The sequence below is a fragment of the Drosophila teissieri genome, chromosome 2L (assembly GCF_016746235.2).
Source record: "Drosophila teissieri strain GT53w chromosome 2L, Prin_Dtei_1.1, whole genome shotgun sequence".
NCBI classification, from domain to species: domain Eukaryota; kingdom Metazoa; phylum Arthropoda; class Insecta; order Diptera; family Drosophilidae; genus Drosophila; species Drosophila teissieri.
The window spans coordinates 1161618-1183758 of NC_053029.1; the positions used below are offsets into that span (position 1 = coordinate 1161618).

Consider the following 22141-nt stretch of genomic DNA (forward strand, 5'->3'; position numbering starts at 1 on the left):
TTTATTATAAATATCTTAATACATTTTGATTGTAAGTTCGTATCCCATTAATATTAGAATAGTACGTGTCGACATGCGTGCACACTGCCATCTCTAACGTTCGCCGTGGCAAACGTAAGCTCCTCCCATCGCTATAAACGTAACCATCATAACGTAACCAAAATTCGATCAAAATAAATTTGGAATATCACAAAAATCATTATTCGCACCTGAAGCACAGAGAAAATGCACCAGCCTGGCTTTCTGCAGCTGAATAGAGTGCATTAGGGCAGCATTTCGCATCGGAAACGTAGGAACTAGCCCACAGCGAAGCCATGGAGGAGAATATGTGGTAAATCATAAACATTGGGTCGGGGCTACGTCAACAACTAAGATTAGTCAGAGAATCTAGACCTTCAGATCCAGCATCTAATTTACAGAATGAGTTACGGGGCCTCTTTTCCATTTGCATCCATCGCCATCGGTTTTCTCGAACAGACCACCATTTGTTTCGGTGATTGAGTCAGCAGCTAGGTGCTGGGCCAGCGGGACGCGGAGCACCTGGGGGTGTGGGTGCTCCGCCTTATCAGCAGCTGGTTATTTAGACACGTTGACGTCCCCTTCACCCGATAGCATGAATAATAGCATGTAGAACAAGCAACTAATTGTGATGGACATCCATCTCTTGTATGCAGGATCATTGAGCTGGAGTCGGCACTGCTGGACGACTGCAATGTCAACGACATCTACGGCATATGCCAAGGCAAGGCCCTGCCGGAGGCACTGCGTCCGGACGTGTGGCAAGTGTGCCTGGATGTGCGCCACAAATCGGATCAAATGTCTCTCTTCAACGAGATCTACGACCTGCCCTTCCAGAGCCAACTGCGCGAGGATTGCCAGCGGCACGTCGATCGCATGGGTAACGATGAGGAGGACAAGGTCTCGGTGGTATCCGACCTCGAGTCCATCATCACCTTCTACTGCAAGAACAGGAACCTTCAGTATGAACCCGACAACGGATGGATTGAACTGCTGCTCCCGCTCTTCGCCCTGAAGCTGAATCGCTCCGACACATTCAACCTGTTCGAGTCCATACGGGATACCTACATACCCAAGGGCTGCCGGCCCAAGGGCAATGTCTTTCATGTCTTCCGACTGCTCCTGCTCTACCACGATCCGGAGTTGTGCACCCTGCTGGACACCAAAAAGATAACGCCCGACTTGTACTCGCTAACCTGGTTCCAGTCGCTTTTCGCGTCCTGCAGCAGCCTGTCGGTGATCATTGCCATGTGGGACCTGTACTTCCAGAACGCCGACCCCTTCATGGTCTTCTTCCTGGCGCTAATAATCTTGATCAACGGCAGGGAGCAGATCCTGGAGATGAGAAGCTCGTCCAAGGAGGAGATCATCAAGTTCCTGGGCCTTATGCCGTGCGCTCTGGAGTTCGACGATGTCCCCGACTTTTGCTCCTTGGCCCAGTACTATGCGCTCAAGACACCAACTTCCTTTAAGACGGACTATCTGAAGGCGCTGTATGGCAAGCAGAATGATACACCGCGCAGCCAGGAGGAGGCGAACAAGGTATCACAGGCCCTGTGCCTGCCCGTCTCCGTTTACGAGCTGGTAGAGAACTCGGCCACGGAGTTTCCTGTGCCGGATGCAGTGCGTTTCTTTCTCGTAGACTGCCGCCCGGCCGAGCAATACAACGCCGGCCACCTGTCCACGGCATTCCACCTGGACTGCAACCTCATGCTCCAGGAACCTGTCGCCTTTGCCACCGCCGTCCAGGGCCTCCTGACCGCCCAGCGGCAGGCCATCGAGGCCAACTCGAACGCCGGCGGCGAGCATCTGTGCTTCATGGGCAGCGGTCGCGTCGAGGAGGACCAGTACACACACATGGTGGTGGCCTCATTCCTGCAGAAGAACACCCACTACGTGTCGCTGCTGACCGGTGGCTACGCCTCCATCCACGACTACTTCGGCGACCACATGGCTGATTGCCTGGAGGATCACAATGTGCGCAAGTGCCTCGTCTGCCAGCAGCACAACGTTCAGCAGGTGAGACTTCGAACCGAATTAGTTTACTTATAATTTCTCAATTCCGCTCCTGCAGACAAAATCAGCGCCGCTTAAGACTTCAACGCCATCCTCGACAGACCTCTTCAGCAAGTTCTCCGCCGCCATGAAGTCAAAGTCTGCTGAGGTCAGGGGCAAACTACTAGACATCATCGTGAATCCCAGTGCAAATGGCGGAGCCACGGCAAGCGGCTCTAATGGTGTGCAATCGGCGCCGGTACAAGAACGTCATGTTAGTGCGAAGGAGCGGAACGGCAAGCGCTACCGCAACGTGGCACCTGTTTTCAGCATCGACGATGACAACGAGGATGCCTTCGACGGGGCGGGGGAGCGGGATGACCCACCGCTGACCGGCGACGGCAAGGAGATCGTGAATCTGAACCAGTACTTCAAGACGGCGGACATCACCAACGCCTTCAAGTGCCAGGAGGTGCACATGAGCGGCTACATGTACGACAGTCATTTGATCATCACGCCCGGGCAACTGGTGGTGCTGCGGGAACTGGGACGCGGCCAGGCGCAGATAATGGTGCGTCGCCCGCTGGCCAGCATCGTGAAGATCACGGCCAAGAAGCGACACCGCGACCTGATAACGTTCAAGTACGGATTTCCCGATGGCGACGGCCTGCTCATAACGGACATGGACCGCTTCCTCATCCCAAATGCGGCCGAGGTTACACAGTTGATATCGAAGCTCATCATGAAGGTGCTGGACAACGCCAAGTAGAATAAACCGGACCTCCTCCACATGCTTTTCTTGTTTCCCCTTTCCCACATCAAGCTTTATTTCAATGACAGCCGCACATGGACGGCCACTGATGAGAAAGCAGAGGCACAAAGTGCAATGCGCCGCTGCAAGCGCTGTAATTAGTTTGTAATTGGCATTGTTTTCCTTGTATTAGCTGAAATATTGTAGTTCTTATTGTAAACGAAGGCCTGGCTACAACTGTAACATAGTGCACTCGGTGCTGCAGAGACCGGATTTGAAGAAAATTGATGATCGCAGTTCCAGATCACATCCCCAGCATGCCACGCCCCTTGGCCCCGATTTTCTAAATTTCTAAGTGCGAAGAAAGAACCCTTACCGCAGCCTTGAGACTTACAACGTGTACATGAAGAGAGTAACTAATATTTATTGCAATCAAACCAAACAAATAAAACTGTATTATAATCGACACAAAAACTTGTTAAAAATCTTGCCTATTCGGTTTGTCCAAATGTATCTTTTTCCAGCAGGGGCAGATTGCAGGCTCTGGTGCCATTCTGTGTGTCCTGGAGACCATTGACTTGGTTGACTGGATCTTGGGCCCGCGCAAGTTGTTTGCTGCGATGGGTGCGATATAACCAGGTAGCCGAAACGAGAAGGGCGATCAGCAATAGGACTGGGCACACAGCGATGACCACCATTGGATAACCTCCAACTGCTTCCACTTTTTTCTGATTCCGCTCCAGTTGGCCGATGATCGCCAGTAGTTGATTAAATGCTTTAATGGTCACGAATTCAGGGGAAGATTTGGCGGCCATCTGCAGCGATGCGTAGCCTTTTCTCGAAGGAATTCTTTTCCGGTTTTCTCCTTGAAGGTTGACAGCCGGACTGCGCACGACACAGTCGCTTCGAATGCTCAGGATTCCACTGCCGTTTATCCTGAGCTCCTGTCTCTCACCAGAGCACACTCCTGTTAATGTCAGCTCCTTGGTAAGGGCCACCATCCAGGAGTTCGGTGCCAGCATCGGTGTCCACCGGCTCTTCTGCCCCACTGGACGGAAGGTGCAGGCTCCGGAAGACTGGTTCCGTATGGCCGCCAGGGAGCAGGCACAACTGTCATCCCTAGTTGTGTAGGTAATGTGGTTGTGCCTGCAGACGAACCTCTCTTCGCCCAGCTCGATGCAGTCGTCCAAGTTCTGAAGCGGGAAATACCTGTCCAGATGATCGTTGACACCCAGATAGGGCGATTCGGTGTCCACCAGTTGGATTTCGTCATTATTCAACCGTGGAATGGGTGTCAATCGATAGATATTGAAAATCTCCGCATCGATCAGGGGCACTGTGACTTGGAACACCACGTGGTTGCCCCACTGCAGTGGAACTACGGAGGCGAGGAGGTAAATATCCCGGATTGAGAATCGCTCGATTGGCAGCCGTCGATTCTGTGAAATCTTTGCTTGCAGCTGATTGATTGGAAGGACGAAAGGACTAAGTTTATGCTGGTGGGCAGAGATTATGGCTTCAGTTATGGCATTCTGCGAACTTTGTAGTCTGTTGCCCAGAAGGTACAGATGAACTAACCACTCTTCAAGACGTTGTTCCTTAGAGTCCAGGGTTTCATCGAGTTCCACAAGGCTAACGTTTATGGAGCTGTCAATGCAGGCTGATGAGTTGGCCACGTCGTCTTCCCCTAAAGAAAGTTGTCCGACCCAAAAGTCCAGCTGGTTCTTCGTGTCAATCAGTCCATCCTGAAGAACACGATCCACAAACTGTGTTATATTCAGGATTTCCGGACACTGATCCACGTGCCTTTCGCATATTTGGACAAGATCCTTGTATAACTTCTTGAATACTTTTATACCCGCATCAAGCGACTCCAAGTTGAAGCTGACACAGAATTCCCAATCCTTAGAGGCCAGCGATGCCTGACCGGCGAACTCCACGAAGAGGCCCAGGCTGTTGTTGAATCCCCTCATCGCCATTGGAGCTCCGATCTCGTCCCGATCCACTGGAGTGCCATGGGAGAGCGCTATGAGTAAGGGGACGAGGATGAATACCACACTTTTCGCTTTCATCTTCCGCTTGCAAAGGTGCTCGTAGCCCAACGTTCCGCGTTCCACTGAAAGTACGCTCCTAGGAATGGAGAATGGAGGGTAGAGCATATATGTCTAAATGCTGATATTGCAAAATGATCATATTTATATGCACAAGAACAATTTTTGCAAGCCCAGCAAAAAGTTCACTGCATTGCTTACAACAAACTATTACAATTCTTAGTGTCAGTTGGGATTTAAAAATAAAATCGAAACTCCTTAATTGTGTAATACACTACAATTTACATAACAAGCAGTGTCATAGGGGCATACCCAGCACCAGCGAGGAGGCCCACCAATGCGACCTGGCAGTAACGCAGCTCTGTGCAGATCCGACGCAGGCGCACTGGAGGATTGGCTCGCTGCCTCGCCAGGGAACTACGTAAGCAGGCTCCGCCGAGCTCCGCAGTCTTTATCAATGAGAGTGACGTAGGTTGTGTGCAGACCGGATGGGGATTCGGTCGGCGGGCGGGCCACGGAGGAGGAGGACGGAGGTGGGTGGCACTTGAATGTGGTCTGCAAGCCAACGGCCGACGGACGGACGGACGGACGGACGGCACGGAATCGGGGCAGTACGTTAAAAACTGTTGCACTGCGTCGCTGGGACGTCAGTTCATTCAGAACAGTCGAAGTGCGCAGACCACTGGGAGCGAAACACCGGGAGAAACCAGGCCAGGAGTCGAAGTCGACCTCCCACCTCCAGCCAGATCCGATTCCGAATCCTATTTGGGACACCAGCAGGTGCAAGTGAAGTGCCGCTCGCCGTCAACATGCCACGCATCTCGTTGCCCGGCAGCAGTCTGCTGCTACTCCTGGCACTGATCCTGTGCCTCAGTCCGCCCATCCGGGCGGTGCCCGCCTCCGTGCTCGCCCAGGACACGGAGCTCTCCACCAGCGCCAACCATAAGCTCCAGCAGCAGCACCAGCAACAGCAACAGCAGCACCAGCAACAGCCGGCCGCAGGTGAGTGCCAAAGTTCAGTCCAGGTGGAGCACCAGCTCCGCCCACGTCCATGTCCACGCCCACGCCCACGCCCACTCTTAATGCCAAAGGTCACTGGGAAAATTCGAGTTTTTGAAAAATGCCCGCCCCGAGGCGCAAACTGCTCGTCTTCTGCGTGGGTGGGCTGCTGGCCTGGCTTTGGCTTTGACTCTGGCTTCTGGGGGTCGGGCATCCGCTCGAGTGGCTCCATCTTGGAGCTCATCTCATTTAGCATTTTCCATTTTCCATTTCCCATTTCCCGCTTCTTGTTCGCCGTTCGCTGTTTCTGCCAGGAAATTGCGTAGGTGTTTTGCGCCAGGACGACAGCTGTCGTCCTTTTGAATGCCCCGCTCCTAGAGCGATTTACAAATTTCCATCCTGCGGTTGTTTTTCTTGCACTGGCTTAGTGAATCATTACTGTGCCTGCACTGCGCGAAAACTACCCAACTAGGTGATATTATCTGTGCCGCTAACGATTCTTACCCAGTTGTTTGGCTTTTTGGAACAAGTGTGTAGCTAGTCCCGCTTTTGAATGAAAACTAGCAAATACAATGAGTGTTAAGTGTACAATATTTAAACTTATAAATTAAGCACAAGCACTAAAGAAGTCAACTAACTAATTTTAAATAAAATCCCTGTGACTTCTGCCTAAATGTTCGTGATAAATCAGAGTATTGCATACTTTTCAACAGCTTGAAAGAAGATTTCATTTCTGCGGAAATGGTCATCAAACATATGGTATTAGCTCCGCGATTTCTCGCAGTGCATTACATTGTTCATACATGTAGCTCAGAGCTCACCAACACAGGCACATGCGAACCTACAGCGCAGTTAAACATCGCGTAGGCGTTCGCCACACAAAATGGCGGCCAGCCTCCTTTGTGCGAGTGTGTTGGTGAGTGCGTGTGTGTGTGTGCTGGTGTGTGTGTGTGTGGGGGGGCCTCCATGCTGTTAAAGTGTGCGTACGTGCGCGCGATTTCATTTCTATTTTTAGAACACGAGTTAGGCGAAAGTTTTCAGCCCCCCAGCGCCTTCTGCACCTTCTGCTCGCCTGGCGCCGTTCGCCTAGCATCGCCATCGCCTTTCACCATCGCCTTTCACCACATCTTGGGAGAAAGTGGCAGCCAACTCAGCCCCATGGCCGCCCACTTTCACCGCAGCACTGAGCCCTTAAGTAGGCAGCCAGCCCAAGCTGTTAAGCCTTTCCCGATCCCAATCCCGATCCCGATTCCGAGTTTAAATACGCGTCCGTGTATGCAACACGTTCGCTGGCGGCCCAAACCGCAGAGAAGCAGGCCAAGAGGAGCGGGGCTTTGGTCAGAAGTCAGTCGCCAAAAGCCAACGGCAGCCACATCAAAATGTAAAAGGCAGGTTCCCCAGGAAAGGGAAAGTATTTGGGGTGGACAGACTCCTCTTTCTCCAAAAAGTATTAGTAAGTTAAAATTTAAGAAAAAGCCTAAGTTAAGCATATTGCTGCATACTTTCAGACAGTTGCACAAATGTGCAGTAAGGCTTAGTATAAGTTCTAATTATGTTATTAAGTAACTATACCTTTGAGTTAGCAACAAATCTCTAGGGATTCAAGTACAAGACTTCAGTCTTCAGAGTTCTTAAAGGACTTTACTGAGAGTCATTTTCTTAGCATACTTTCAGGCACTTCCCACTTCAGATTTTGCGCCAGCACAGTTCGCCCTAAATAGATTTATTAAGCCCCAATGTGGGCGACACTGAGAGCACACCCCCCACCCCCCAATGTGTTTACAGAGCCACATATGGCGGCGTAATGACAAAGGCAAACAGGCTGTTGCCTGCGAGTGTCCAGCTGTCGGCACTCCTGGCACTCCTGCCACTCTTCAGAATGCAAAGTGAGAACAGGGTCCACCCCAGCGATTAAGCCACGCAGCAGCAGTCAAGTGGGCGCATTAAATATTTATAAGAGCACTGCCTGCCATCGTGCTCCTCCTGTCGCTCATCCCAGATTGGATTTGGATTGGGATTGGGAGGGGGCGTCATCCCATCCCATCCAGAGGCATCGAAACCACAGGCTCCCAGCGCACTTCCATGCGCTTGACAAATTTTTCCATATGCCGTGGCTATTAAGTTATTTCTGTGCGGGGCTGAAGGAAACGCCGCCCAAGGACTTGGCCGTGGCGTTAATTGTGCTCATGTTCGTGTCCATGTCCATGTTCATGTCGCGCTGTCTGTGGTGGCCCGACTTTTCCAACAGCTGCTGGCCCAGCACCTTCCACTTTCACCTCCCACCAGCCCCCAATCTCTGCGCATGTGTGTGTGCGCGTGTGTGTGTGTGAGGGGAGCAAACAACTTGTTGATACTTTTGCAGTTCAGTGAACAGCCTGGCTAGGCGAAGGGAGGAAGGAGCAGGGAGGCGACCGAGGACGACGTCAGCCAACGTCAGAGCCTGCCAGCTTTTCAGTTATTTATTTATTCAAGTACCCGGCCAGCAACCAACCCACCCAGCCACCCATCCACCCATCCAGCTACCCAGGGTGATGGACATCCGAGAGCAGGACATTCGCCACACATAAACATATTTGAGGCACGGGGATGGAGGTGGGCGTGGAGGCGAAACACGAGCATTGGGGGCATTAAATGACGGCGAGTACTGAGAAGCGTTTAGCCAGCGGGTTTCAGGAATTGTCCAATGGCCCAAGGACTCTGGGGAATCGCGAACTGGGTTGCGAGTCATCCATAAAGTGTGTCGCCTTCAAGAATGTGGAATTTTACAGCCCGCATGGAATTTCACTGTTTCTCGGAAGAAACTTGTGTTTCCACGCAACCTATTAGTCAGCACTTTGAAAATAAACATATTAAAATAGACAAAAGTATGCAGCACAAACTAAATGCATAGTAGGAATTATTTAACTAGTAATAGGGCCTTCAATTTCACAACCTTGATAGGAAATATATTCTAGATATCTGTAGAGTAAGTCGAATACAAACAAAGCTACATTCATTTCCCATTTCATGCAAACCGCTCGTCATTTTATGGCATACAATTTCCCGATAGCCGGATATTTTACCAGCTTTCAATTGGCACAGGCTAATAACACATTAATCATTGCGGTCGTATAAATCATGGCTAGTTGGGTATCTATTCCACTCAACTACACTCCACTCCACTATATATGCGATATCTCACTTTCGATAATGGTAGAGATAAGCTATACATGGAGAAATCGAGAACAGGTACAGAGATTCGCAGCGCCCTGCGAAATGCCTCATCCAATTCCGAGTTTAACGAGTTTATTGTCACGACCCAGGTGGCTATAAGGCAACTAAACTCGGGATTGGTTTGGAGATGGAAGTTGGAATAACCGGCCATGAGGAGGGCTCATGTCAGGTGCTAACTGCATCCTAATTGGCGGCGGCCAGCGCTCGATTAAAGTTATCAGCCGATGCGAGATGTTAAAACCCGGCCAATTAGCGGGCCAACTGTTGCGCAAAGAACCCCTTTTTTTCGATTGGATGCCAGTGGGATGGCAATGCGATTAGGATTAATAAGGTCAGTCCTGGGGATTACATGGGGCATATTGGCGGGGATAAACTAGACATAAAGCAGGCTGTCAGGGCGCCAAAAGCAATTAGCCCAGACCGAGAAATATGCTCGGGCGTATAAAACAATTATGGTACTCGGTACTCGTTCTGCGGACGGCGGCTAATTGGTTTTGCGGTCACTTCTCGGCTGCGGGGATGCGAATTTATTGAATCAGCCACGGGCGAAATGGGCAAGTGGCAAGTGGCAAATGGGCAGTGGTAAGTGGTAAGTGGGAAATGGAATATGGGAATGGAAAATGGAGAATGCGCGTGGCCCAGAGCAGCGGGCGCTGGTAAATTTCAATTTCAATTTCATTTTCAATTTGCGTTACGACCCACTCCCAATCTCGCAAACAGCGAAACGCGCCGAGGAGGCGAGTGCCGTGCCCACGGCGGACAAGAAGTCGAGTCCGGAAATTGTGCCCGCTTCCTTCAGCAACGCCCCGTCGGCCCGGAACAGCCCCATTCCGATTTCCAGCCAGCAGCAGCAGCAGCAGGTGCCGTCCGGTGTCTACGCGCTGCCCTCCAACGAGGAGATCCTGGCCGCGGTGGCGGCCGCCGCCCAGAACAGCCAGCAGCAGCTGCAGGAGGAGCCGTCCGCCCTGGAGGAGGCGGTGGCCAGCTCCACGATGCGCAAGCGGGGCATCAACTACGAGTACAACCCGTACTCCGTCGCCTCCAGCGACTACGGCAGCGATGTGCCCAGCGGCGTCTGGGCCGACGACTACGAGGCCGCCGTTCCCGTCAGCTACGGCGAGCGGGATCTCCAGGAGCTCGATGACTACCTGCCCGAGCGCAGAGGTGCGTCCCACATCCATTACCACTGACCAATACTAACTAATCCCTTTCAGTGAGCGGCTCGAGTGCGCGCAACAAGGCCTACGACAACCTGCAGAACCTGTTGAATGCCGAGGCCTACCTGGAGAGCATTCCCCTCTCGGTGCCGCTGACCTATGCCAACCGGAACTACAACCTGGACGACCGCAGCAAGCGGGGCATGTACTACAACCTGGCCACTCCCGGCGCCAATGGAGCGAGCAGTGGCTACAACGGCGAGGGTATCAGCCTCAACAAGTACCGGCGATTCAACGACATGCGGTGAGTGAAGTGGCAACATCGCGTATACGTAATATTGCATACCCTATGTATTGGGATATGGAAAATCATACTGCTCCTCCAATCCCAGACTGAAACGCGACACCCAGCTGAACCCCGCCGACATGCTGGCCCTGGTGGCCCTCGTGGAGGCCGGAGAGCGGGCGCGCAAGGAGGGCGATGTGGAGAGCTCCGGGCCAGTGCCCATGATCGCCGCCGATGACCTGGACTACGTGCCCGCCGGCAGCTGGTTCGATGTGCCCGTGCAGACGGACTACTACGGCGCCGGAGTGCCGCTGGACAACCAGAATCAGAACCAGAACCAAAACCAGAACCAGGCGATGCCCAAGTACGACTACGTGCCGCGGCAGCACAAGTACAGCGGGGTGAATAGCCGTAAGTCGGGACTGAGAAGGCGGATGTAGGATGGGTGGAAGTGTTCTAAACTGTTCAATAATCCCTCCAGGATTCGGCTCCTCGAAGCAGCGCTACATGGTGGCCAAGAAGAAGCGCTCGGTGAGCCAGAGCCAGTTCATGAACGAGCCGGTGGCCGAACGCGGATCCAGCTATAATGGCGAGAAGTACTTCTAAGGATCCAAGGATGCCAAGCGAGGATAGTCTAGTAGTACTTAAATAATAGCCACAGGCCCCACGAAGAGAATTTCTCGTTTTTTTTAACATAATCCAAGAAACCAAAACCAAAATGAAAATGAAAAATGCAAACTTCAATTTCTAATTCAATTATGGTAATGAGCTAGTGTCAAGGTCAACTCGTGTGCAATTTTTGTGTAGAACTTCACTTTTAAACCAACTAACAAGAATATAATTATTGTTACATGCATGTGTGTTACACTCGTGTGGTGCGTCAGGAACATAATCAATCAGTGTTTAGGATCTCCACCCACGGAATCCACACCGAACTAAACCGAATCTATATCCACGCCACTGTAATCCCTGTAAGAAATCGGTGTCTATGGCAACTAAGGTACAACTACTGGAGTCCGCAACTATCTGTATCTACTTGTGTAATACTTATCGAACTAGAGGCTTCCCGACTAGTACAAAATCGAGAGGAGAACGTACATATATATATATATGAAAGCATATACAACTATATATCAATCTTAATCGAGCTCAGCAGCAACAATGCTCCTCTAATCGCTTTAATTTAATCTAAACTGAAGATAAAGCCAAAGCCAAAGCAAAAGCAAAAGCAAAATATTTTTGATGTTATTTGAAGCCATCACATTTCGAACTACACTTTTTAAGGACCCTCGCCGACTTGGGGACAAACGATCTGACAATGGACGATGAGAATTTTAACCGTATATATAGCGAATATGCGCAGCTAATATGTTGGTAATAAAATATATATAAATATATATAATACGTATACAATATGCGAATATGCAAACATTTTGTCGAAATTAAAAAATGGCTCAGGGCATAAATATTCAAAATATTCTATGCCGACGACGGAGAGGCGTCTCTTTAATTTGAATGAAATTGTCTGACTGTTTTTTGGTAATAATCAAATATACATACATATGTACTATGAATATGGTAAAATAAATTATTATATATTACTATTATTATTATTATACAGAGCTACACTCGACGAGGAGTACTTGAAATGCATTAGAATATGTGTGTGTGTATACAATACAATCCAAAATACATATATATGAACACTCAACTTTAATATTAACATTAATATTGTATACTTTCCTCACTCCTTTGGGTCTCTGAATATTTGGCCTTTGATTTACGCCCTAAGTTCTTTGCGCGAGCTTAGTTTGAAGATACATTTATTTACACGCAACTGATTTACGATTAAATAAAACACGTCTTTGGTTTGAAAACCAAACAAAATTGGATGAATGGGCAGTTTTGAGATCTAAGTTTCACGCGGAGGAGGTGTCAGTCCATTGACCTGGAAACCAATTGGCCAAACCAATTCCCAATGATAGAAATTTCAATAAAAATGGGCGGCTCGAGCACTTTTCCCACCCATATCGAATCAAAGAAATGTGTCAATTTAAAGCTTACAGCCACCGCCATCAGTTACAATTAGGGGAATTTGTGTTTTCAGCTGCGCAGTAACCGCCACTCAATGAAAAAGTCATCAAAATCATTTTCCGCATCTATGTAGAGTGGGTTGCCAACCGAATCGCAGACGAAAGTTTGGAAGGAAAGTTAAGTAATGGGAAATTGGGAGGCAATTCAATGAAGGCCGCCAATTAACAATTAGACTCTCAAGCGAAGTGTGTGCCAAAAATTTAATAAAAACCAATTGGCCTTCGCACACGCGTTGACATCCAACGCAATTCGTATGGGTTTCATCATCAGCAGGCCCAGTATATTCTACTTCTTTAATGTTCCATGCGAATCCCCATTAAAGTGCTGCATGTCCGGAAAAGCTGGCAAACTGGCAAACTGGAAAACTAGAAAAGCGTGAAGCCTCCATTGTGGCCACTGCAAAGGGCACACAAAGTTCTGCTCCGGACGCCAGAGGAGGTCCAACTTTGAGCAAACAGAGCCCCAAATGGCCATAAACAATGGAACACACACCATAAACAGTAAGGCAAATAAACAAAACACTGCGAGTTACGAAGCTGGGCTCCAGATAACCAAATGCGTTTGACACGAGGCCTCCGCTTTTTATTTATTTAAGAGCGGATCGATGGGGTTTCATCATTATAATGACTACGGCATGCCCTTCATATTAGTTATAAGCTTGCATTGAATGCAAGTTTATTTTTTATTTAAGTTATAAAATCAAACTTAGCTGGAAAGTCTTTCTTTAGTCCCAGATTATATGCCTTTTGTATGCCAAATTGTTGCCATATGGCGGGAAAAACTAAATAGGTATGAAAAGCGGGCATTAATATGTATGGAGTGCAGGAGCAGTGGAGCCTGAAGATTGTGGCATGGTTTTGGAAAGAGAAGGAACATTTGCGTATCTCATCAGCAAATGACCAGAAAGCAAAACATGCTGGCCAACGAGGCAAGGAGCAGTCTTAATGAATGCGTTTAAAGCTGATTTCCCCATGAATATAACTGAAAACTAATATAGCTAAACAATAGGAAGCTTTTGCTCCAGCGCTTCCCCCACGGGCAGCACGATTTCGCACCTCTTATCATGAGATCAATCTGCTGCAGAAGTTGTAGGATCGGCGTTAATTAGCCAGTCAAATAGGAAATTCACTTCAATTCATCGAAACAATACTATATAATTCTTATAATATTCAAATATATATACATTCATATAAATATAATTGATACATTGGGCTTGCTTGATGGGCCATTGGGTCTAGATCGTCTCCCCAAATTTATACTAATTTCATGCACGCGTTTTGCATGTTAAGTAGGCGCTTTATATACGGATTGCTTCGTTTTGCCCACCTGTAGAGGGAATTGTATCTGGGCGGTTTTGTTTTGCTGTTGAGTAAGGCGCAAGATTATATAAAGCATTGCCATAAAGTACAGGTAGAAAGTAACTGAATGTTTGCAGAACTTCACTTAATACATTTCTGAATTCAAAAAGGCAATTCAAAGCAAGTAGCCCCAAAAGCTGATCAACAGCGAATTCAAATTCAGACGACTTGGCTCATAAATAAGCTGTTTTAATGGCTATTTCCCCTTCGTCGGCAGTCTTTCGACATGGGCTCCAACACGGGAGTCGACCATTGGTATGCTGGCCAAGTTAAGTGCGTGGGCGCATTCGAAAAAGCCAACTTTCCCGCGACAGCAACCCAGCGCGGACTCGAACCCGCGGTGTCTAAGGGCCAGGATGCAATTGAAAGTGCGACACACGAAATTGAACGACGGGTGTGGCGCGTGTTGAATGAGGCATTTGAGGTCCGGGAGGGGGGAACATCATCAACCATTTCCGAACCCCAAGACACGAAGCCACAAAGATACGCGCCAAACGACAGGCAGGCAGGCCAAGTTACTCGGTGGTTCGTTCGCCGGCGGAGAACAAGATCCCAAAACTCGGGACCCACCACCACAAGCACTTGGTCGGAAGCCCAGAAACACAGAAGCACAGAAACACAGATACACACGCACACCGCCGCGAAACGAGAATTTCGTTTTTTGGGGACGACGCACAAAATCAAAGAGTATTCCAGCTAGCCGCTTCAGTTGGTGAGCAACTTTCGAGGCAATCGCACGCGGACTTTGATTTCGGACTCGGATTCGTTTCGTTTCGTCTCATTTCGGTTCGGTTTCGACGCCTGAGAATATATCTCAATCTGTTTAAAGAACCCATTAGCATTCGCCAGCTGCAGTAAGGCCCCTATATCCCCGGAATACCCAAGATGACGGACGAAGTGCCCGCCAGAGGCAGCATACTGGGCAGTAAGTTGTGGCTTGGAAATCTAAGCCAGCTGTTTCGAAATTGCACCACTGCAGTGCAGCATGCAACATGCGGTGCAACAAGTGGGTGGCCTCTCTGGGCCAAGACGCTGATATATACTGATAAAAGATACAAATTTGACCTCCAAAGGTCGTTCGTGTGCGTGCGTTCCAGAAATCTTCCTTGTCCCCAGTGGGATTGTGTGTGTGTGTGTGTGCCACATCCTTTATGTTGTTAGGTTGCTGTGGCTTTTTTTAGACCGCCGCCCACGCCACGCGGCATATTTGATTTGTTTTTGGCGTTTTTATGCCCGGGTAGTAATGTCCGGACAAGGTCAAATGGAAGTCATAGATATAAACAATATTGGCAGCCGAATATGTTGTATAGCCAATTTGTATGCGTATCCCAAACAAACGCGACATTCTTGAAATTCGTCTACCTATCCCAACAAAAGCGAAAGTTTGCCAAGCTTTTGAATGGGGTAAATAATAGTGTTTACTCTAATCAATCTACGCGAAATTCTTATGCGGCGTTTGCAAAGAAGTTCTAGTTTTTGGATATGAGTATCTTAAAGTTGACCTTATAATTGTCAAAGAACCAAACTGAAGTTATATATAAAAAAGTACACAGTTCCACAGAGTTAACTATTTACAAATTACATTTTTTCACTGTAGAATGCTTATATTGCATCACACTTGCATGAAATATTTGTGGTGAAATATTGTATATAATACTTCATGAATTATCAATTGTTTATTTGAAAATATTATTGTAAGACGAACGCATTGTATGACCAACAAAGATCTCACATAATTTGAATCTTTCAGAGGATATACAAATATATTTCTTTTGAGCATATTAGATGAAAGCGTTGTTGGGAACGATCTTATTTTAGCCCTCTATAGATTAACAAGCACTTGAGCTTTACCACCACGCAGCTAATCAAACAATCAAATTAGTCTGGAAGTCTGGGGGAATTTATGCACACAGAACATCTGAAACGTATTGGTGCTCTGCAGCATTTGACTTTAAACAAATAGAGATTAAGAAAGTACCGAAAAAGAAAGTCCCAACGAAGAAAGGATACTCTTACAGAATTATCTTAATCAGCAGATATATTTCTTTAGAAATCACAGCCTTTTGTTTTCCACCAAATGATTGGTTAATAGAATGAATAAAATATTTAAGAGTCTCAAAGAAAGGGTATATCCTAAGACATTGAGGGAGTAATTGCCCAGTATCGACGGCACAATTAGCAGATATAAATAATCGCGTTGCCAGCTCGAAAAGCCATGAAAGTGAAATTGAAAACACAGACGACAAATTTATGCCCCTCGTTATCGCAACGCGCCCATATAATTGCTGGACATGATTGACCCCCCCGCCGACTCCCAAAGGGGTGGCTTATATCAATGCGCGTGCGGCGGCGCCCTATCCTGACCCTACCCAACCGCCGGTTATCAGTGACTGCTCCATGTGGAACTCGTGGGTCTCCGTCTCCAGGTGATTGGGCACTGAGCACCCAGGTGGTGTCACGTCCCTATAAATACCTTAATGGTAAAGGATTACCACCAATGTCTTCAGATGTCTGCCCTTCCTTCCTTTCAATTCAAATACAACAGGGAACGCTGTCACGACTATTAGATACCCATTACTCAGCTAGTGGAGCGTTCATACGGACAGACAGACGGACGGACATGGCACACAGACTTAACTAGTGATTCCGGTCAAAGGAAAACGCTTCCTCCTGCATGTCACATGCTTTTCAACGAAGCTAGTATACCCTTTAACACTACAAGTAACGAGTATAGCCAATTTCTTAACCTGCTAAATGGCGTCGTTTGGCGTTCCACGTCATTGCCAATGGAAATAGTGGAGCAGGAACTAAATTGGCCGATATGAATATCATTGGCATTAATCAAATTGACTCGTCAAGCGAACCAGCGGCTCCCTTATATTGAATTGCATTTTCATTGACCGAAATGAACGAACTAAGTAACAAAGATTTCTAAATGGCTTACCATCTACTTTCCAGAACTCGTGCCCGCCCGCTATGTGCTGGCCCTCCTGGGGTCCATCGGCATGGCCATTGTGTACGGCCTGAAGGTGAATCTCAGCGTGGCCATGGTGGCCATGTTGAACCACACGGCCATTAAGGCCCACGGAGGCGGGGGTGGACATGGCAGCGTTACCCTCTCGAACGCCTCGCAAGTGTCGCTGGTGGAGGAGTGCAACCCGCCGGGTGGAGCCTCCAATGTGACGGCTAAGGTGGAGGACGGACCCTTCGACTGGAACGAGCCCCTGCAGGGCACCCTGCTGAGCTGCTACTTCTGGGGCTACTTGGTGTCGCAGATTCCGCTGGCTCACGTGGCCGAGAACTTCTCCGCCAAGTGGGTGATGCTCTTCTCGGTGGCCATCAACGTGGTGTGCACCCTGCTTACGCCCGTGTTCACCGAACTGCATTACGGTGGTCTGATTCTGATGCGAGTGCTCGAGGGCGTCGGCGGCGGAGCCTCCTTCCCGGCCATGCACGTGATGATCGCCTCCTGGGCCCCGCCCACCGAGCGCATGGTCATGTCCACCATCATCTATGTGGGCACGTCTGCGGGCACGGCTCTTTCCATCCTCCTGGCCGGAGTGTGCTCCGCCCAATGGGGCTGGGAGTCGGTGTTCTATGTAATGGGCAGCCTCAGCTGCATCTGGATGATACTGTGGATCATTCTGGTCCAGGATAATCCCAAGAAGCAGCGCTTCATCAGCCTGGAGGAGCGCCAAATGATCACCAGCTCGCTGGGCACCGAACAGAAGACGGAGCACCACCCATCGGTGCCATGGGGCAAGGTCTTCACCTCCGTGCCCTTCTGGGCCATCCTCATCGCCCACACCTGCAGCAACTTCGGCTGGTACATGTTCCTCATCGAGATTCCCTTCTACATGAAGCAGGTGCTCAAGTTCAACGTGGCCAGCAATGCGGCCCTCAGTGCTCTGCCCTACTTCCCCATGATCATCTTCAGCATCTGCCTGGGCAAGCTCCTGGACAGCCTGCAGGCCAAGGGTAAGTCGGACACCTCATTCAATCTCTCAAAGTCAGATTTTGTAATTACCTTCAATTGCGTTCTAGGCAAGATTACCACCACTGTGGCCCGCAAGACGGCCACCTCCATTTGCACCCTGATCCCCGGAGTTTGTCTGCTGGTCCTCTGCTACATCGGCTGCCGTCACTATGAGGCGGTGTCGGTCATGTCCGTGGGCATAGTGGCCATGGGCTCCATGTTCTCCGGCTTCCTGTCCAACCACATCGACATCGCGCCCAACTTCGCCGGCACCCTGGTGGCTCTGACCAACACGGCGGCTACTTTACCTGGCATTGTGGTGCCCCTCTTCGTGGGATTCGTAACCAAGGGAAATGTAAGTAACCAGATGCACGGTTATGCTCGCCAATATCTTAAATCTTTCATTCCTTCAGCAAAACATTGGTGCCTGGCGCATCATCTTCGGAGTGACCATCGTGCTGTTCGCCTTGGAATTCTTGGTGTTCGTCTTCTTGGGATCCGGCAGCGAGCAGCCGTGGAACAAGGCCGGTACACCCAAGGATCCCGAGGCCAAGGACGAGAAGACTCCGTTGAAGGAGCTCCCCACTAAGCCCTAAGCTCTAAGCCCACAATCTCGCCCCGATTCCTCTGCCTAAATTACTCGACGAACTGCTGCTGATTCAGATAACTTTTGGATGCAGCCAGTTCCAAGTGGAATGGTCAATGCTGGACTGTAAATACCAATTACAATTGTACAATGCCCACCCGGAATGGGGAACCTATTGGAGATATTTTCGAGAAGATTTATGTTCGGATTGGAGCGCTGTTTGCATGCGTTCTCTATTTGGGGTGTGCACTGTAGTTTTTAGATCGCTGTAACCAATAGTTAGTAGCCGTATCCATTACGGATAAACACTTCAGCCCGCCTAATGTACTTAACACTCTTGATTTCAAAAGTTGTCTACAAATAAAGCGACGTCTTAGTGGATGCATGGGGGTTTTTAAACAAATTCTGGTGGGGAAGGGCGAATGGGTGTCACCCTCAATTTCAATGGAAATACTAGGTGAATGACCCAATTTTCCCTGTTTATATTTAGCCATTCCACGGAATCTCAGAGCATTTGGTTACAGATATGTAGGTGTACAACAAACGCGCCTAAAAACAGGAGAAATGTTCGAAATGGAATTTGTTGGATATATGGTGATCAAAACTCATAACAAACTTTACAGCTGTGAAATGGATTGTAACATCTAAGAACCAACATACCTTTCGCTTATCACACTTTGAACTCCGATAACCAGGGCCGCCAAAAGACAGTCAACTATCGATAGTCGATAGTCGCGCAGAAACATATGATTTCATGTAATCAGTTTGCCTTTGCCGGTTTCAACGCATTGCGCAAAATGTTGAAGGTGCGGAGCATTTGTTTGCTGTCCAGGCGGTGTAAGAGCGGCGCCAAGAAGCGATGGAATGTGCTGCAGAACCGGAAGAACAACTGCGACCGGGCGCTGGAGAACTTCGATGATTTCTACGGCAGTGTCTACGGCAGCCGGTGGAAGAACATGCGGGCGGCGCTGCTCACGAGGCACAAGTACGTCGCCCTGGTGAACAATTTCGGGGACACGGAGCAGACGTGCGGCATGCTGGAGTCAGATGGAGCCATCAACATGAAGTCCCTGATCAACCTGGCACAGGATCGCCTCAAGGACAGCACGGAGACGGTGCCGGAACAGGGCAAATCCCGCCATGAAATCGAGGGTAAACTGGATGCACTGCTGCGGAAACAGCAGGAACGCGAGGTGGCCTCTATATACCCGAGCTCGCCGGAGGATGGTGCATCCGCGCAACTGCCGCTGGAACTGAAGTTTGACAACATTCAGGAAACGCAGCAAACGGAGCAAGTGAACAATCCCTTTAAACAGAGTCTGACGAAGGCTTTGGAGGAGGATGTGAAGCTGGACGAGCATCGCTTGGTGGATCCCCAGTTCGGCACAGGCGGACTGTACGAGTACATGCCCGCCCACAGCATCAAGGGCATGGAGGACTGGGTGGCCGAGTCGGAGCACTACAAGTACTACCAAACCAGCGCCGATTTCCCACTCGCCATTGAGCAAGAGGCTTCCTTTCACTACCCCGAGCATCTATCCCTGTACACATATGAAATGGGCAACTGCTCGGACTTCAAGGGACCCAAGAAGTGCATGACCGGCGTACTCTCCCACTTCATGATGGATGGTGCCTCCACTTTGCCGCCTCTTTTCCTGCAGGTGCAGCCTGGTGAGCGTGTGCTCGATGCCTGTGCCTCTCCAGGCGGCAAGTCCCTGCTTATGCTGCAGACGCTGCACTTGGATCACCTGGTCTGCAATGACATCCAAGAGTCCCGCCTAAATAAGCTGCGCAAGGTGATGCAGGAGTACCTGTTCGACTACAAGGAGCGCTGGGCGGGCAAGCGCCTCATCTTCAGCCAGAGTGATGCCCGCAATCTGGACCAGTACGAGCAGTTCGACAAGATCCTGGTCGACGTGCCCTGCACCACGGATCGCCATGTGCTCAACGAGCAGGACAACAATATCTTCAAGCCGACGCGCGTAAAGGAGCGCCTGCGCATCCCAGAGCTCCAGGCAGGCATCCTGGCCAACTGCTTGCGTCTCCTGCGACCCGGTGGCAGCTTGGTGTACTCCACCTGCTCGTTGTCGCCCATCCAGAACGATGGTGTTGTGCACATGGCTCTGCAAAAGGTATTTACTGAGTACGGCATCACGGCCACCATCAAGGATCTGAGTCGGCACACGGCGCTCTTCAGCGATGTCTTCAAGTTCGAGCACCCAAAGGGACTCAAGTACGGACAGATGGTGGTGCCCTACTTGCCGGCCAACTTTGGGCCTATGTACTTTAGTAAAATAACCAGAAATTAGTGATTAAATGGTATCTGAATTGTCAGATTCATAAGACTATATAGCTGTTGCCCCAATAAATAATTAGAGTTGTAAATTAAAAAGTACCTTTATATTTAACATACTGCTTCCGTTGGTAACCAGTATCTTCTACTGCTGCATTTACATTTGCTTGTCGGTCTTCTTTTTCTTTTTACCCTTAATGGGCAGAGGACCGGGATTCTTGAAAATGGTGCTGCAAAGAATAAAATGTATGTAAGTATAGTTCTAGTTTATTAAACTTGAAATTATACTTACTGGCAAGTGGTGCATATGGGACTGTACTTGCAGAAGACCGACAGGCAAACCGAGCAGACGTAGCCGATGTCGATGAGCTCACGATGGCAGAAGCAGGAGGCGCGATAGTCCACCTTGGGCGGTGGCGGCAGGACCAACTTGTGGCGGATCTGCGGGGCGGGCAGGAAGACCCACAAGAGGTACTGCAGCAGGCCATCCAACTGGGTGACCTTGAGGAACTGGCCGGAGGTAATATCACAGCCTTGCTGGAGCAAACTGAGCGTCTTGTCCAGGGCGCAGGTATCGATCGTGATGCCCAGTTTCTGGGCGGTGAAGAAGACGTTCATGAACGTCATGTACTGCGAGGCGCACTCGTTGCTGCCGGTGAGGACCAGGATGCGGGAATGCATCTTGACGCCCGGAGCCACATTCCTCTGGAGCTGTAGAGGAGTATTTTGGGTTAGATTTGGTAGCTCCGGGTTTACTCTTTAGATTTTCTCTACCCTGGATATGTAGCACAGCGCCATGGACATGCTGCCGGCCAGGAGACTCTCACAAGGAGCACTGAGCCGGGGAGCGTTCATCAGGATGCTGCCCAGCTGCTGCTTCACCGTCTTCTCCACCAGACTAAAGGCCTCGTACTGTCCATCCACTTGGCGCAGCTCCACTTGCCGTTTGGGCAGCGGATACAGGAAGTTTCTGTAACGGAAGAACCATTAGGTGATGCTCATATGTGGCAGCCTCTACTCACGTGGCATGATGGGAGCAGGAGACCACAGCCAGTTTGTTCTGGGCCTTCTGCATCAGGTGCGCATTCCCGAAGGCAATCACCGCCTCCAGGATTTGGGTGAGGTTCTGCGGGTTCTGGCGCACGATGTGCTGCGAGGGGTTCGTGTCCAGCACGATCACCAGGAGGTCGATGCATGATTCGGCTGAAATGTGCGTTCATAAGCCATTGTTTTCACTCGATTCTGGCTCATAACAAATACCTTCTTTGCTTGCTGCTTGATCCGCTTCCATTTTCGCCGGCAATGTTATCGCTAGAGATGCGCACCAGTCGATACTCGCGGTAGGGTACCTCAATGTTCATACG

General features: G+C 49.6%; 6 protein-coding genes across 6 annotated transcripts; 4 read left to right on the forward strand and 2 right to left on the reverse strand.

The window, feature by feature from the left end:
• The first annotated feature begins 141 nt into the window (after positions 1 to 141).
• LOC122624212 (TBC1 domain family member 23) lies at positions 142 to 3249 on the forward strand. Its single transcript, XM_043803715.1, has 3 exons — positions 142 to 331; positions 675 to 2037; positions 2093 to 3249. Exons 1-3 carry the CDS (start codon positions 315 to 317, stop codon positions 2780 to 2782), a joined length of 2070 nt encoding a protein of 689 aa, XP_043659650.1. The 5' UTR covers positions 142 to 314; the 3' UTR covers positions 2783 to 3249.
• LOC122624292 lies at positions 3169 to 4894 on the reverse strand. The gene has a single exon (XM_043803816.1). The coding sequence runs from the start codon at positions 4834 to 4836 to the stop codon at positions 3256 to 3258; it is 1581 nt and encodes a 526-aa protein (XP_043659751.1). The 5' UTR covers positions 4837 to 4894; the 3' UTR covers positions 3169 to 3255.
• A 557-nt stretch (positions 4895 to 5451) lies between these two features.
• LOC122624450 lies at positions 5452 to 11591 on the forward strand. Its single transcript, XM_043804022.1, has 5 exons — positions 5452 to 5817; positions 9748 to 10191; positions 10242 to 10488; positions 10577 to 10881; positions 10952 to 11591. Exons 1-5 carry the CDS (start codon positions 5625 to 5627, stop codon positions 11074 to 11076), a joined length of 1314 nt encoding a protein of 437 aa, XP_043659957.1. The 5' UTR covers positions 5452 to 5624; the 3' UTR covers positions 11077 to 11591.
• Positions 11592 to 14618: 3027 nt separating this feature from the next.
• LOC122624372 (sialin) lies at positions 14619 to 18849 on the forward strand. Its single transcript, XM_043803913.1, has 4 exons — positions 14619 to 14847; positions 16881 to 17900; positions 17967 to 18253; positions 18312 to 18849. The coding sequence occupies exons 1-4, from the start codon at positions 14808 to 14810 to the stop codon at positions 18492 to 18494; spliced, it is 1530 nt and encodes a 509-aa protein (XP_043659848.1). The 5' UTR covers positions 14619 to 14807; the 3' UTR covers positions 18495 to 18849.
• A 410-nt stretch (positions 18850 to 19259) lies between these two features.
• LOC122614950 (5-methylcytosine rRNA methyltransferase NSUN4) lies at positions 19260 to 20863 on the forward strand. The gene has a single exon (XM_043789733.1). The coding sequence runs from the start codon at positions 19282 to 19284 to the stop codon at positions 20791 to 20793; it is 1512 nt and encodes a 503-aa protein (XP_043645668.1). The 5' UTR covers positions 19260 to 19281; the 3' UTR covers positions 20794 to 20863.
• A 2-nt stretch (positions 20864 to 20865) lies between these two features.
• Positions 20866 to 22133, reverse strand: LOC122614957 (general transcription factor IIH subunit 3). Its single transcript, XM_043789746.1, has 5 exons — positions 22038 to 22133; positions 21800 to 21980; positions 21552 to 21747; positions 21070 to 21488; positions 20866 to 21007 (listed from the first exon to the last, which is right to left on the reverse strand). The coding sequence occupies exons 1-5, from the start codon at positions 22066 to 22068 to the stop codon at positions 20935 to 20937; spliced, it is 900 nt and encodes a 299-aa protein (XP_043645681.1). The 5' UTR covers positions 22069 to 22133; the 3' UTR covers positions 20866 to 20934.
• Between the last annotated feature and the right edge of the window lie 8 nt (positions 22134 to 22141).

Excerpts from the sequence above, each read along its gene's own strand:
- LOC122624212 (XM_043803715.1), top strand. Across the intron at positions 2,038-2,092 it reads AGCAGCACAACGTTCAGCAG|ACAAAATCAGCGCCGCTTAA; the intron begins GTGAGACTTCGA and ends CCGCTCCTGCAG.
- LOC122624450 (XM_043804022.1), top strand. The coding sequence starts at position 5,625 with ATGCCACGCATCTCGTTGCCCGGCAGCAGTCTGCTGCTACTCCTGGCA. Across the intron at positions 5,818-9,747 it reads CCAGCAACAGCCGGCCGCAG|CGAAACGCGCCGAGGAGGCG; the intron begins GTGAGTGCCAAA and ends TCTCGCAAACAG. Across the intron at positions 10,489-10,576 it reads CGGCGATTCAACGACATGCG|ACTGAAACGCGACACCCAGC; the intron begins GTGAGTGAAGTG and ends CTCCAATCCCAG.
- LOC122624292 (XM_043803816.1), bottom strand. The coding sequence starts at position 4,836 with ATGAAAGCGAAAAGTGTGGTATTCATCCTCGTCCCCTTACTCATAGCG.
- LOC122624372 (XM_043803913.1), top strand. The coding sequence starts at position 14,808 with ATGACGGACGAAGTGCCCGCCAGAGGCAGCATACTGGGCA. Across the intron at positions 17,901-17,966 it reads GGACAGCCTGCAGGCCAAGG|GCAAGATTACCACCACTGTG; the intron begins GTAAGTCGGACA and ends ATTGCGTTCTAG. Across the intron at positions 18,254-18,311 it reads GATTCGTAACCAAGGGAAAT|CAAAACATTGGTGCCTGGCG; the intron begins GTAAGTAACCAG and ends TCATTCCTTCAG.
- LOC122614957 (XM_043789746.1), bottom strand. The coding sequence starts at position 22,068 with ATGGAAGCGGATCAAGCAGCAAGCAAAGAAG. Across the intron at positions 21,981-22,037 it reads TCAAGCAGCAAGCAAAGAAG|CCGAATCATGCATCGACCTC; the intron begins GTATTTGTTATG and ends CGCACATTTCAG. Across the intron at positions 21,008-21,069 it reads CCCATATGCACCACTTGCCA|CACCATTTTCAAGAATCCCG; the intron begins GTAAGTATAATT and ends TATTCTTTGCAG.
- LOC122614950 (XM_043789733.1), top strand. The coding sequence starts at position 19,282 with ATGTTGAAGGTGCGGAGCATTTGTTTGCTGTCCAGGCGGTGTAAGAGC.